This window comes from Notolabrus celidotus, chromosome 16 (genome assembly GCF_009762535.1).
Source record: "Notolabrus celidotus isolate fNotCel1 chromosome 16, fNotCel1.pri, whole genome shotgun sequence".
Taxonomy (NCBI): domain Eukaryota; kingdom Metazoa; phylum Chordata; class Actinopteri; order Labriformes; family Labridae; genus Notolabrus; species Notolabrus celidotus.
The window spans coordinates 23048627-23064741 of NC_048287.1; the positions used below are offsets into that span (position 1 = coordinate 23048627).

General features: G+C 39.5%; 1 protein-coding gene across 1 annotated transcript; it reads left to right on the forward strand.

The window, feature by feature from the left end:
• The first annotated feature begins 1208 nt into the window (after window positions 1-1208).
• On the forward strand, window positions 1209-15768 carry cratb (carnitine O-acetyltransferase b). The gene is made up of 15 exons (XM_034705296.1): window positions 1209-1616; window positions 2010-2237; window positions 3666-3784; window positions 5616-5669; window positions 8218-8383; window positions 9115-9289; window positions 10682-10772; window positions 11194-11281; window positions 11383-11483; window positions 11765-11884; window positions 12464-12586; window positions 14124-14259; window positions 14349-14411; window positions 14500-14637; window positions 14889-15768. The coding sequence occupies exons 1-15, from the start codon at window positions 1566-1568 to the stop codon at window positions 15090-15092; spliced, it is 1857 nt and encodes a 618-aa protein (XP_034561187.1). The 5' UTR covers window positions 1209-1565; the 3' UTR covers window positions 15093-15768.
• The last annotated feature ends 347 nt before the right edge of the window (window positions 15769-16115 follow it).

Consider the following 16115-nt stretch of genomic DNA (forward strand, 5'->3'; position numbering starts at 1 on the left):
ATACACTAAAGGTAAACTATTTTCAAAGTAACAAAGACAAATTTGGAAATTCATAAATGACATGAGAAAGTCCTAAAATAAGTGATATCTTAAAATGTTATAATCATATATTAACTTATCTCTGATTATTGTATGTAGATCTTCAAATAAAGTAATACAATAATTGTACAGTACAGCAGTCACCAATGATTTTCTTATGTAGAGCAGGGGTTCCCAAACTTTTCGCCAGGGACCCCCAAAATATTGGTACCACAGTCTTGTGACCCCCACTGTCCCTCTAAGTGATTTAATGTGGCTTCATTTAGCAGGTCTCCAGAAAGTGACCCTACCCATATGAGCATGTGTCTGTGTTTCCTGTGCCGCTATGAATGAACCTACTGCTACTGATGCTTTTGATAACTAACTGTTCATTAACCCTAAACTTAGGAGTCATCTGGCTAAAAGAAAGGCAGAAAACTCATTACATTTTCTATTTTCAAGGTTTTATGTTAAGTTTAGCTTCTAGTTGTGTGTGTGTGTGGGGGGGGGGGGGGGGGTTCTTTTACTATAAATGGGTCAAATTTGTTATTTTTAGATTTTTTTTAATTGCATTTTTTAGTATTTTTTGTTCAAAAGTTATAGTAATAAAATAAAGTAATACAAAACCAACAAAGAGAAGAACAAAAATAATAATATTAAAGAAATAATAATAATTTACCTTACAAATAATAAGGAAGATAAACATAGGAAAACAAGGTTTAATAAAAATCAATACATAATAATAATAATAAATATTTTTAGATATCTGTGAAGCAAGACATCTCATGACCCCCCATTTGTGTCTCCCGACCCCCCAGGGAGTCCTTACCCACACTTTGGGTACCCCTGATGTTAAGTACTTTATTTTGAATTTAGCAACAAGCTTTCTGGTTAATGTTAATGTTTATACCTCCCTTGGTAATGCAGTATCTGTAATTGGTATTGTTGTTTATAGGCTGCCATAAGTTGAATTTAGCAACAATGACTCCATAAACATGAAACAATTGAGGTACCTGATGTATTTATTTAATCATTATATTATTTCGTGTTTAATATCTCCCAGCTGGTGTTTGTGTTTACGGTTTAATTGGTAGTTAGTTTGCTTCATCAAGCTTTACCAGTCTCTGCGCCACCTTGAGGCGCAGCAGCGACACTATGCGGAGAAAGGCACAAAGACACGCAACAAGATAATAGGAGTCACGTAGCTGTTTACGGAAACAGTTCCTACGTCAACACGTGTGCAGGCTTGTTGCTTTAGTCCAATACGTGAACATTTGCATGCTCGTGGTTTTGGCTTTGCAAAAACACAGAGAAGTTTTTCCTCCTTCGCGTTTCTTACTCACGGATGCACATGTTTCCAAACACGAATCCGTCCAGCAATGAGGAAGACTCTCATATTCTCCCTCCGTGAAGAAGTAGGAAGGCTGGGCTTCTTTTTGACGCTCTGCGCTTCGACGAATGTGCGAAAGTTAATGTAAATAAAGGAGCAAAGCTGCAGTTTTTATGGTTCAAATGCAAAGCAGAGTGGATTTCTAAGTAAAGGGAACATGATTTTGAGGAAATTACGCGCAGGATCGTGCAGATCATGGCTGTCTCGGGTGAGTAGTTTTCTGTTTTTAGAGTGAACTGTCAAACTTTGTTTTTTATTGTTAACACATTGGCCTTCGACCTTGCACATTGTATAGTTGTTGTAGAAAGGGAAGGATTGTAAACGAGGAAGAGGCAGCTGATCTTTTCTCAGCGATCATATTTTCCACACTTCCTATTTTGATACGCCCAAGTCGAGCCCAGCTTTATTTGGCACTTGTTCAAATTTTCTTGGAAGTCATTGCACTGTGCTGACATGCAGAGATACTGTCCCAGCATTCAACCACACTTAAGAGCTTTTACCTTGAGTTGATCATGCCCTTAAGAAAGTTTGTTATGCATAAGAAAATCACTCAATCCTGCAGGAAATCCTTCAACGTCCTCTCCTCTCCTCTTCCTTCAAGGTTTCCATGAGGCAGGACCTGTGCTGCTTCTCCTCCTCTGTGACCCCTCAGCCGGTACCACCTCTTGCCCAGACCTTGCAGGGCTACCTAAAGGCCCTTGAGCCCCTGCTGCCCCCTGAGGAGATCAGCCACACCCGGAAGATGGTGCAGGAGTTCGGCAGGCCAGGGGGGCTTGGTGCGAAGCTGCAGGAGGGGCTGGAGAAGAGAGCCAGACACACCAAGAACTGGGTCTGTGTGTGTTGTTTGAGTGTTGGGAAATATGACAGATGTTAGTGATGGACCTGGGAGTCTAGAACCCTTTTGAAGGAGAAGGTTTTTTTTTCTTTTGAAGGGGGGTTGCAATTGGTACCTGTCAATTGTAAGTGTACTCCCCACAGAGGATCCCAGTATTGAGAAACCGACTTGAGAACCAGCATAGAAGCTAGTCTATCAACCGTTGTAACAAGGACCATTTCACCACATAATCTAGCTAGTTTCACAATACCTGATCCAAACTCTTATCTCAGTGTAATTGTATGATATATTTAGATTTTTAGAGCTTTACTTTGCCATCAAAGAGCAAATTTATTTTTAGCACTATTGACCCCATTCGTGTTACTCCACCTGCACACTCTTGAGCTCATTTTGAAAGATAAACATACAAATCAAATGATCTGTGAACACTAATCAGATGTTTTAAAGAGCAACAATAGCTAAAGAAAAAAAACATGCATTAAAAAAACTATAGTAAGCCAATGCAAGTTATTGCCTTGTTGCTGAAAGCACATTTCATCAACAAAGCAATGATTACACAGGTTAAAAAAAACAGTGAAAGAAAGCATTTAATGATCATTAAAAGAAGCCGATTCAGAAAAAACAGAAGGTTATAATATAATAAGAGAAAGTGGAGCAGCACAAGACATATTCATAATGCTGTAAAACAGCAGAAAGGTATAGTGAGTTTAACAGGAAGGGAGTGAGTCTTATAACTGAGTATTATCAGTGACTGGAGCTTTATCTGTATTAAGCTCAACATATCAAGGTTCAGGGTCATTCGATTGTTATTCTAGGGCACAGAGCTGCATGATGTGCTTATAACGCAAACATGGAACTTTATATTTAACAAAGTATGGAGGCTAAATTTAGCCTGTCTCACAACATAAGGTAAAAGTAACTCTGTAGCTTCGTGGGTTGGGTGTAGTCTTCAGTTATCCCTTAGTGTTATTCATTTGTCCTTGTTATTTAGCCTCTAATGGTCTTGTATGTAGAGTCATACTTAACTTAGAGTCATGTTTAGTCTCTGTCATGAACAAAGAGGAAATGAAAAGGACAAAAGTGAAAATATATCACATCTTGTGTGTGAAACAAGAGTTATCTTTGCATCCAGTGTCAGAGAGGACTTTCAACAGGTCTCTGAAATCAATCCTAAATGAGAAAATAAATAAATCTGGCTTAATTTTGAGTTGGAAATATTTACAGTACATTTTAAAAACTCTTCACAACAAACTTTCCTCCATTGTAATGCATGTGTGTGTGTGTGTGTGTGTGTGTGTGTGTGTGTGTGTGTGTGTGTGTGTGTGTGTGTGTGTGTGTGTGTGTGTGTGTGTGTGTGTGTGTGTGTGTGTGTGTGTGTGTGTGTGTGTGTGTGTGTGTGTGTGTGTGGTCTCTCCCCTTCAGATCTCTCCTTGGTGGGTGCAGTGGGCATACTTGGAGAGCAGACAGCCACTTCCTGTGCACTCTAACCCGGCCATCTCTCTGCCCAGGAGAGATTATAACGGCTGGAGGAGCCAGCTAGTGTGAGTCTACTGCTAAACACCAAATACTCAGCATACAACAACACACCACTCACATCAGAGAGTAATACCTTTTTTATTCACCCCTTATAATAATCTTATTTATTTGCCCCTTTATGTTTATTAGTCTATTCACATGTTGTGAGCATCCTGATGCTGTTGGTCAGTCTGTGTTTGTATATTTTGAAACCTCCACAATCAGGAACAACTTGAGGCTGTGAGGCAAACTCTTCAAGCACAATAGAGTGCCCCCTCTTTAAAACAAAGTCCATTGTAGATAGAATAATATTCAAGACTACATGTCTGCAGACAAACCATCATTGTCTTTTGTATGATATTATCAGTGAATACCATTTTATTCAGTTTAACAGTGAATACTCTTGGTGTGCATGTGTCCTGTAAACATGATCTGGATAGTCAGGCCTGTTTAATTCACAGTTGACATTAACAACTCTGAAACCTGATTCCCTCCATGAGCCAAAGAATCTCTTCAGCTTTCATAACAGGGGTCAGCACTTTTATGGAAGGGACACAATAAAACTAGACCCCAGGAGAATTGAAAGTAGATCTCCCCCCCTGCAGCTCCTACCCAGTACCTCCCTTTAGACGAATACATGGGTGCATTTTTTTAAAAAACATAATCCACACAAATATTACTGCTTTATTTATAACTAGATACTACAGGAGGAGGGAGAATCAGTCAGCCTGGATGTTTTAAAAAGGCAAACTCAGAGATCTGACGTTGATCCAGTTCCCTATCCATCCCTGAAACACTCCAAATTGTAACATTGTAACAATGTTACAATGTTACAATGTTACATTGTTACAATGTCATTTAGCAGACGCTTTTAGCCAAAGCGATGTACATACGAGAACAAGAACAACACAAGCAAATATCTAGAAAAGAGGAAACAAGATCAGTAAGAGTAACAAAGTGCTTCAAGTCAATTAGGATGCAGGTACTGCCAAGCAGTGTAAAGGCAATGCACAAAAGTAAATAAGGATTTTTTTTTTTAATAAAATAAGGAACATCTACAATGAAGCCACCAAAGAATTTAAGACCTTCCATTGTCATCATCAACAATTAACATCACCACAATAATTACCAAAGTACCAAGTGCTGGGTCACTTCAGAGCTGAACAGAGATATCCCAGAGTAGAGCAGGACAGTGTGAGTCAACTGTAGCTGGAAGACACGATCTGCCACTGGGGAAAACAGTGGAGAACAGTCTAGCTAAGTGCATAGTGTTTCCTAAAGACCTGGGTCTTTAGCTGTCTTTTGAAAGTAGAGAGAGACTCAATTTAACTGCATTGATTCAGAATTTGTCAGACTTTTACTTTCAGCATCTGAAGGGACATTCAGGCCCATCAAAGGAGTGCTCTCTCACTCTGAAACAGCTCGTGCAAGAGCCTGAATTTATTGCAGTAAATAAGAAACAATGTTTTATGCAAACAGGCGATGCCTTCTCCCTCAGTTAGCGTACATTTGAGCTGTTGAATGGAATCCAGATTAGAATGACTGTGCTTTCAAACCATTTCAGTTGCAGTCAAATGATGTATAAGCTAGCTCTCAGTGATTCTTGAGGTTGATCAGTGTCATTTAGTGGTGAAAAAACCTGCTGTTTTGGATTGATTTTGGATTCAGGAGGGACATCCTGCAAACACAGCTGCTGTGTGAAACACAAAGAATAGCAGATATACTGTAGTTATTTATTTGTACACTTCATCACTCATGTTCCTCATAGTGCAGGCCGACTGCATGTCTAATTGTTCATGTGTAATCAAGTTTTTGCATATTAATGCAACTTACCACATCATGTTTGTATTCATGCAGGTTTGCATCCAAACTGATCGCAGCAGTTCTGGACTTCAAAGCAAAAATCAACACGTAAGTTAATCTGAGGTGGTACATCAAACAGTATTCTTTTTAATAGACTAAATGCAGGCATCATTGTTCTGCACATTAATAAAGCAGTTATCCTGTGCTACGACGGAGTATTTAAGAAATACAATTAAGATTAAGAGAATTAAGTTCATATGTTACAAGCTTTCTTCACAACCTTTTCAGAGTCCTTACTTACAACAATGTGGTGCTGATGAGCGAAAAAATATAAAGTATTGTTTTTTACTTATGAAACCTTTTACAAAATAATATAAAAGATGCTCCATGTTTCTCATTTTGGGGAAGTTATCTCTTCAGAATAGCTCAACAGTTAAAAAAACTAAGACTTTGTTACAACTTTACTCTCATAATATTTTTTCTTTATTCTCATAACATTTTGTCTTAATCATCTTTATTCTCATAATATTTTGACTTTCACATTCGGCTTTAATCTTGAAATCTTAATGTTTATTTTTTGCATTAATGTGCCCCCCCCCCCCCCACTGTTTTAAAAAGAAAAGTTATATTTTTGCCTGATTCAATTTGATTTGCCTCAAAAACCAAGGAAGTTTCCCAGCAACACAAAGATATTTATGTGTTATTTCGGACACTTAGAAATCCTCTTAATAAACAATGCGTCATATTTTATAAGACAGCCATTTGTTTTGTGTGACACATCATCAGCGAAATATAGAAAATTACTGATAACCAGGAATTGTTAGATAAGTGTTAGAGATAAAACGGTACAACAAAGTGAAGAAACAACTTCCACTCCTGCAAAAGAAAAACTTTCTTTCATACAAACTACAATACAAGTTTGACTTAATGATGGTCAGTAATTAACAGTAATTATCCAGGATAAAAAGTAATCTCTTTACAGTCACATAAGACCTCTTGTCATGATCATTAGAGCCGTTAATTAACTATGAAATGTTGTCGTCTTTGATGGAGAGCTGCAGTAATCCTCTCCTTCAATCTGCTGCGTTACTCTCACTTTCAGCTGCTTCTATTTCAGTTGTGTAAGCTCAAAGCCCCGCTGGCATCACTCTGTGTGTCTCTGCTCTATAAACTTAATCTGTTTCTAAATTTATTTGCTGAACTGTGTGTAACTGTATCCATGCAAAGCCAGCAGCACACGACTGCAGCGTGGCTGTGGATTGTATGCGTGGCGCTGGGTGGATTATAAAACACAGGTCTTAAACTCGATGTAAGTCTGTTTACAGCAACAGGTTATTACATGAGATAATATTATTAATAATAGTTTTGGTATATGACTTTTTTTTTCCACATGAGCCCCCTCCCTCTCTCTATCAGTCCTATTTAAATGAATTAAAATCACAGAAAAACCGCAAAGGAAAATCTTCAATTTCACACAAACGTCAAAATTGATCCAATAAAGAGCCGATTAGATTTGCTGGTCAAAGAATTATACTAACCTCATTAGACACATTTTTTGCCATAACTCTCCAATTTGTATGCTTATTATGATAAAAAATAATTTCTGTGTCTAATAGGAAAAATAATGAATCACTGACATTTTTCACCCAGAGCTGAACTTCATAGTTACATGAAAAAGTTCTGCAAATCGGCCTCATTCAATGTCATAACTGAGGAACAGAAGAACCCTTTTTGAGGGGGATTTTGAGATGTTTTTAAATATTGTTTGAATTTGAGTTGTATAAACAAATTCATATTGACATGTTTATGTCTTATACTGGTACCAACAATGTTATTTGCTGCACTGTTAAAATATTTTAACATACAGTACCAAACATTTGGACACACCTTCTCATTTAATGGTTTATTTTAATTATTTTCAACATTGTAGATTAATACTGAAGACATCAAAGCTATGAAATAATATGGTTTTGCCATAATCTGGATTACAACAGTAGTCAAATAGGGCTATCCATTATGTACTAACCCTACCTCTGAACAACACAACTGATGGTCTCAAACACATTAAGAAGGCAAGTCATTCTACAAATGAACTCTTGACAAGGCTCATGTTAATTAGAAACCATTCCAGGAGACCACTTCATGAAGCAGACTGAGAGAATACCAAGATAGTGAAAAGCTGTCATGAAGGAAAAAGGGGGCTACTTTACAGAATCTAAAATATAAAACATGTTCTGGTTTGTTTAACACTGTTTTGTTAATTGAATAATTCCACATGTGTTCTTTCATAGTTTTGATGCCCTCAGTATTAATCTACAATGTTTAAAATAATTAAAATAAATAAAAACCATTGAATGAGAAGGTGTGTCCAAGCTTTTGACTGGTACTGTATATTCAGTTAACATTCATTTGTGTTTGTTGATTGAAACATTCCTACCACACTCTGTTTTTATGAACCTTTAAAAAGAAGTGAAGAGTCATTATTGACATATAAAAAGGTCAGAGTGACCACAGGTATCTGATTGATGACTTGTTTTGGCAGAGTTGATAGTTAAGGTATAAGAATCTGCTCTGTGAGGAAAGTTAAATTGTAAACTCAGAAACAAAAAACCTTGTTGAAATCACTAACAAAGACGTTTCTCTCTATCGCTGTCAGTGGCCAGCTGCCGGTGGAGTACATGCGAGAGAAGCCTCTGTGCATGGAGCTCTACCCGCTCCTCTTCTCCTCCTGCAGGATCCCTGGCCCCAAACACGACTACATCGCTCACTACGGACGCTCCAGACGTTCACCGACTCACATCACGGTCGTCAGGAACTACCAGGTAGGCGTGTAGAGGATGCAGGACTTACTCAATCAAACTGAAATGACAACATAAGGCTGTAGCGATTATTCCATTATCTAAGTAATTGTTGATAGATTTTCTTTTAATTAATTTACTCATGTTTTCTCATTTGGGAAGCTGAGAAACCTGAGAACCTGAGAAAAGCTGTAACTTGTGATTCTCTTGTTTCTAGAATTTTTCCCCAAAGAGTCATAATTGTTTTGAAAACAGGATTAATATTCAGAAAATTGTGAAGAAAGTACAAACAAAATGTACCGTAGCCCAAACTGACCTCTTAAAATAACTTGTCCTGTTTTCTGTTATGTTTTGTCTCTGAATTATTCAATTTGTTTTCAAAGCAAACTAAGAAAACCAGCAGTAATCAGGTTTAAGAAGTCAAAAACAAGTGAACTTTTGTTTCAACTGACCTTAAAATTCAGGTTTGGGAGTGTAAGCTGTTGTAGATGATTGTGGGTTAATACACTGATTGTTTTCGTCGTTTTGAATGTTGTTGGATCAGCTGTGTCAAGTCTTTTGTTTGTTTTGGCTGCAACACTACTTGTGTTTCTTTTGGAGAAGCTTTATTTTATCCTCACACATACATGCAACTGAAACACAACACACCCATAAATCACTGAAGCAACATAGAGCTGAGGAATCTTCAGATTCAGTGACACCAAACTGCAGAGGACAGACGAAACAAAGATGGCTTCCTCTTTCTTCTTTTCTAGTTCTTCCAGCTGGAGGTTTACAACAGCGATGGCTCTCGGATGACGGAGAGTCAGATCCACTCACAGCTGCTGAGGATCCGCTCTCAGTCCTGGAAGACAGACAAAGAGCCGATGGGCATCCTGACCAGCGAGCACCGTCACACCTGGGGGGCGGCCTACAACCGGCTGCTCAGAGGTGAACAGCAGAAACAAAAACACTGTTGATGAGAGTTTGTAGAAGTTACTGTATTGCAGAACACTACTCTGAAATATTTTTATTCTGTTGACCATAAACGTTGACACTTTGCACATTAAAAAGTGCATCCCTGTATTTGTGAAACTAAAACATAATTAACTATTTTGGTGTTGCAAGGAATAATAACGGATATTTATATAGCGCCTTTCAAGAAACCCAAGGACACTTCACAGGGTCAGGTAGGGGGTCTGGGGGTTGGTGATATCTAACGGGGAAAGGCCTTTAGGAAAAGGTGCGTTTTGACTGCTTTCTTAAAAGTGTCCAGGGTTGGGGCTGCAGATGTTGGGAGGGAGAGAGTTCCACAGAGTGGGGGCTGCCACACCGTATGCTCTGTCCCCGAAGGCAGCTTATTCCGGGGGATGGAGAGGGGACCCTTGTCCGAAGACCTTAGGTTCCGGGATGGAGTGTCTTGGTGGAGGAGGTCAGCCAGGCATTGGGGGGCGAGGGCATGCAGGGATTTGTAGGTGAGGAGGAGGAGTTTAAAGGAGATGCAGTACTTAACAGGGAGCCAGTGGAGGTGAATGAGAGTGGGGGTGATGTGCGGCCAGGGCTTGGTGTGCGTGAGAACCCTGGCAGCTGAGTTCTGCATGTATTGGAGCCTGTCCAGGGCATTGCTGGGTACCCTGAACAGGACTCCATTGCAGTAATCCAGCCTGGAGGTAATGAAAGCGTGGATGAGGGTCTGGGCAACTGAATCTGAGAGAGATGGACACAGCCGGGAGATGTTAAGGAAGTCTAATTCGAGCATCTCCCTCAACCTCGTCCTTTTTTCAAGTCTATACATTTATTATGTCAGTGCAGTTTTATTTGTAACAATGTGTCCTATTATATAAGCTCTTTTTTTCAAAATTTGAGTAAAAGTGGAGAAAACTAAATATTTCGCTCTTAAATGTACTGAAGTTAAAAAGTGTTAAATAGCATAAAAATAAATAACTCAAGTGCAGTTTAAGTACCTCTGATTTTATCATGAAGAGCATTGCAACTTCTCTCACCCTACATCAAAGTTAAAAATAACCAACATCACCTTGTGAGTGCAGATTTGTTTTGAGGATTCCCTCTTTGTTTTTGGATGGCCAAATTTCTTGAATGCATCACTAGACAATTTTCAGAATCCGTCCTTTTATCTTCAGACTTCACGGGAGAAAGCCGACTCATCGATCACTGTTCTGGATGACTTCTCCTTCTCAAAGATTTATCTCTTACAAAAACACCTGGGGTCATCAGTGTGTCAGAGTGTGTGTCAGTGTGTGTGTGGTTTGTAACTAATGGGCTGTTACTAAATGTTGTTTTTGTGCTCTCTTTGTTTATTCCCATGTTGTTTGTGTGACTCAGATAAACTGAACAAGGAGTCTGTGCGGATGATTGAGTCGGGACTTTTCAACCTGTGTCTGGACTCTCCGGTCATGAGGATATCAGATGAGAAGTATGCACACACACACTCAAACACACACACACACAAACTCAGGTATTTCTGTGTTTGCTGCACATGTGTGGTAATCAAGTGTGTGTGTTCAGATATCATTGTTCTGTATGTTGACATTCAGTCTGGAGCAACAAAGTACGATTGGCATTTCCTCCGGCTGGCTGTTTCTTTTAGATTTAATCGTCTGGAGGCCTTTGTTTTATAAATTTCAAAATAAAAGATTCATGATAAAATGAATCAAAATCCTTAAGTTATTAAAAGTCCTCTTTCTGAAGTTTTTCGCCTCTAAAAAATGAATGCAAGAGTATTTTATGTTGTATTTTGTTTAAACTGTAGCTAATAATAGAGAGCTAGCAACTATAGTGCAGCTATAAATGAACATAGCTTTCTCTTTGACTGTCTTCTTCTCTCTGATTGGCAGGTATGCCAGCCGTAAAGCAGCCCAGGTTCTTCACGGAGGCGGGACATTCTCCAACAGCGGCAACCGCTGGTTTGATAAAACGCTGCAGGTGAGCAGCAGGAACATTTACACACTCTGTTAAAGGTCACTCAAGGTTACGTTGAGGTTCAGCAAGTCCATGAGGTGAACTGTTTGTGTTTGTGTGAGCAGTTTGTGGTGGGCGAGGACGGCTCATGGGGTCTTCTGTACGAACAAGCCACAGCTGAGGGCCCGCCTGTAGCTACACTGCTGCATCATATCCTGGACTACTGGTGAGAGCGTGAGAGGTGATATGATCGGATCCTGATGCATCAGTGTTGTTTAAGATGTTTGATATGCGGTCTTAGTTGACGAGCATCTATAGTTGGAATTTATTCTGCACTTAAATTTGTCCTTGCTGGCTGCCGTACAGTCTGACTGTGAGCTGATCAAACCAAGCATGAGACGCTAGATTCCTTTTTGGATATCAAACGTCAAATTGAAGGCAGATATATCTATTTTTTTTATCTTTCATGCCCATCTATCACCAATCTGTGTGTCTTCTCGACTGCAGTGAGAAGCCGGACCCAAAGAGAGCTCCTCTGGTCCCTCTGCCTATGCCCAAGAAGCTCTACTTCCACATAGACCGAGAAATTAAGAGAGACATCGAGCACGCCAAGCAGAACCTGGACATGTGAGTTAATGTCATAAGCAAAGAGGAGTGCTTATGTGTATGATGATAACAGAAGATTGGCTGTTTGATGCACAGAGCGAGCTCAATGTTTGCTCTGCCTACAAATCTAACAAAACTGAAGAGAAGCCACGAAGTGTAAACACATCTGTCTCCTCTGTGTGAGTGTAACCTTGAGTCAATACAAAGCCGTAACTGCCTTTCCTTAAGCTTTGAGCTTTATGATGTTATCATACCTGTAAGTCTTTACCCATTCAAACATTAGTATAAGGACTAAAGCTTTCCCTACATACAGAAGTGGAGTTGTAAGGTGTTTGTTTATGCCTTTTCTCAACAACTAAAACTTCTCTGTGTGCCAACATGAGTGGAGATGCTGGATTTAAGTAGAAAAAGAAGAAACATGTAGTGGAAATGATAAACTTTTGTCTATATAGCAGAAGTTGGAATATTGGACTGTAACTAACTCTGATTTATCAGTGTCATAAACCATTAATGAAATGTGTTTATACTGTTAATAGCTCTGTGTTTTATTTTTTAAATGTGCCTTGAAATAATAATGAAACTTATGTTTTATTTTCATAGACTAATCAACGACCTTGATGTCAACGTGTTCAACTTCAAGAGGTACGGCAAAGAGCTCCCCAAGCAGCACGAGATGAGTCCAAACTCCTTCATCCAGGTGGCTCTGCAGCTCGCCTACTACAGGTGAGTCCCAGCAGAGTCACAACATGAAGGTTTAAAACAGAGAATATGATCTCTGAGGTTTCTGATAGAGGATGGTTCATCTTTAGGAGCTATTTCACGGACGTAGTTTTTTATATTGTGTGTCACTTGGTTTACCTGGCCAGTTTTATATGACACAGAGTGTACATGAATATGGACGTGAGTATTGCGATTATGAGCCTTATTACAGTTTTGTTCATATTCAGGATGTGGCGTTCACATGCACACAAAAACCTGGTTATTCATACCCCTGAATGTATATAAAAAGATTGTGTCACAGTGTCTGATTACTTCATGTTATATGATGTTTAACTTTTATGAGACAATGCACCACTGCTGTCAAGTAGACGGTGACTAAACATCTCATCCAAGATTTTGTAACATTTGAAAGTTACTGGATCAGAGCCACTTCTTTTGTTCATGTTTGGCCACGTAGGAATGTTTCTTTAGTACTCTTTAACATTATCTGATTAGTTCCACTGTGCATGGGGGAACGGCATCCCAAGGCCTGTTCACCACAGACTTGAATAGGTCAGCATGTTGATGCTTTCCCCCTTTAAACTTTCAATTATATTTAATACTTTCATTACCACAAGACAGTGGCTCCAGGAGTAAGATTCTCTCTAGTTGACACCACCATGTTTGCTTTGTTAATTCATCACTTGGCAAACCAGGGTACGGCGTACACATGCCACAGTATCCTGTTTTCCTTGGAAATTCTCCAGGTAGCAAAATGTTGTTACTTAAAAGTGAGATAAGGGTTCATCTGAAATCAGGGTAGGATGTTTACATGCAAAAGCACAAAAACGGGACACTTAAAAACCTGATGAAAACTGAGATACTAAAGTCCATGTTAACACACTCAGTGATTCTGCAGAATAGGAAAGAGGCAGAAGGAGGGAGCCAAAGACACTGCATGGTATGAAGTGCAGAATTTGAGTCATAAATCATGCTCCTTAAAAATGTATGGGCAACAAATTCAAATCTGAAACCAAATGATGAAAGGCTCTGATGTGCATCCATATGTTCATACTCTACATATGTATATATTTCTATATACAGTATAAATAGCATCACAAATCTAATTAGGTTTTCCAGGTTTAATAATCAATTAAAAAACTTTGAGAGTAAAATGAGATCAGTTTTGCAAAATGTAGATAATTGTAGTCTTTAAAATTGGAGGCCACAAGTAATGAGTTTGCTTCATGGAAACAGTAACAAGTAATTATCTGTAATACTTCCACCAAAGCGTTTTCAGGACTGCAGCTCCAACACTTAAAGATCTTCCAAAGACATGCAAAAATATTGACACAAACTTGATCAATAGATGGTGTAAGTTATCACTTTTTAATACAACTAGGGCTCAATAATCAGACTTGGAAACCCTCCAAGATGGTTTGTGTCTGATTTTTTTTCTAAAATGCACAATAATTGGGAACAAGTAAGATGAAAGGTAGAACATTGGAGTGTTTGTGTGTCAAGTTTTCACTAATTATGTTCCTCTCTTCTCTGTTTTTAGAGTGCACAGTGAGGTCTGTACTACCTGTGGTATCGTCTCCCAGCGGATGTTTCGAGGAGGGAGGACAGAGTACGTCCGCTCGCCCACAAATCAGACACTCAAGTTTATTCTCTCCTTTGATGACCCTGCTTTATCGGTGAGGAATAATGTTAGCTGTTTTGGTTTGAGATGATTTAACAGTAAGGAGAAGTGTGCGCTAATGTTTGTGTTATGTTGTGTTTACAGCGGGAAGCAAAGGTGCAGCTGTTCAAAGAAGCTGTCGATGCATATTCAGCTCTGACTGCTCAGGTGAACAAGCAGATCATTTCTCAAGCTGCTGTTGTCCTCTAGTATCAACCGACTCTCACTTACTTTCCATTTTCTTCACGTTCTCCAGTCACTTAAAGGCCATGGCATTGAGAGCCACCTGCTGGGGCTGAAGCTGCAGGCCATCGAGGAAGGAATGAGCATTCCCAAGATCTTCATGGACACAGCTTACGGCCTGGCAACACACTGGAAGCTCCGCACGGGACAGGTATGATCCTGAGGATTGATGTCCTACTTTTGAGCAGTTTTGTTCACTGTGTCTCTCCATCTTTCATCTTCTAGTCACCATAGCAGTGAGTGACAGCTGGCCTCAGTCATGAGCAGTACACTCACTTTACAGATAAACGGTGCTGTCCACTGCTATAAGGAATATAGATGTTTAATTACTAGAACCCTGCCTCATCTTGTTTTCTTCTAACATGATATTTTCTAAAGTTTCCATCTCTCTTGCTCCTTCAGGTGCCTGCCAACACCGACAGTGTGATGTGTTTTGGGCCCCTTGTTCCTGACGGTTACGCCATCTGCTACAACCCGCAGGCTGACCACGTCCACTTCTCCATCACCGCATTCAACTGCTGCGAGGAGACGCATGCAGAGACATTAGCCGTCACCCTGAGGGACACCCTGTGTCAGCTACAGGAGCTGCTGCAGCCTACTGTGTAGAGCTACACAATAAACCCACTTTTCTATAGCAGTGGAAAAAAAGACTATTTTCTTGACGTAACATTTTGTAGAAGTCTTGATGAGGCTTGTTTTTGTTGCAGATCATTTTTTGGCGCAACGTGATGCTGATCAGAGCAATGAAATCTGAGACAGTCCTAAAGACTGAACAGAGTCTCTGAGGTGCTTTGATGCTTTTTTACAGCTTTTGATAAAGCAATTAATCACTTTCCTTTTCTAGCAAAAGCTGAGCAAGCAAGCTGCTTATAGTTACAACGGATGCACTAAGAGGGATTTAATGCTACTACATCTCTGGGTGAAAAGTTGAAGCCAACCTGACACTCCGTCATTAAACAAAAATAGCCAAATCATGTATTTTTGAACTGACTGCACTCCTTTTACAAGTCGTGAAACGACAAGGTCCCTTTCTAATATCCTCTTCTGAGAATAAATATATGTTTTGTGTGTTGGACTGTCGTCAGTGTTGACAAATGTTTGATCTTGCATGGTGGCGTGTATGTTTGAAATGGACCAAAAGCCAAAAAGAGGTTGTTTGAGGTAGCAGTACTTGTCTGTGTTGACTGTATTCGAGAAGGATGTGAAGAGGCTTTGGTCCCTCACTGAGATTTGTTGGTCTGCTCTAACCTGCAGAACTGGTTAATAAAGCCTGTTAACATGAGTCATCGTTTGAATGTTTTGGGGTGTGTGTAAGAAGTGTTTGGTATTGAGTAAGGAAGGGGGGGTAGAAACAACCCAGAGTTGTGTCTTTGCATTTACAAGTGTCCCTGCATAAATCACTCCTCGCAGCTGTGTTTGCATTTCAATGCAAACCTTTTACCACCATCCAGCTGCAGTGCTCAATCATTGGGGTTCTTGAACTTTCCATGATAATCTGGTAGTTAAAAATCACAGTTTTCTGTGCAGTCGGAGAATTTCCAACTTGAGGGTTAGGAGTTTATTTACTTTCCAATTCAGACTGGATGTTTAAAATAATGGTTCAAACTCGAGGGGGAGAAAGTCACATCA

What these genes read in the sequence shown, in the direction of transcription:
- cratb (XM_034705296.1), top strand. Translation starts at nt 1,566, where the DNA reads ATGATTTTGAGGAAATTACGCGCAGGATCGTGCAGATCATGGCTGTCT. An exon ending in GGTTTGATAAAACGCTGCAG is followed by an intron (nt 11,282 to 11,382) that starts GTGAGCAGCAGG and finishes TTGTGTGAGCAG; the next exon opens with TTTGTGGTGGGCGAGGACGG. An exon ending in ATTCAGCTCTGACTGCTCAG is followed by an intron (nt 14,412 to 14,499) that starts GTGAACAAGCAG and finishes CACGTTCTCCAG; the next exon opens with TCACTTAAAGGCCATGGCAT.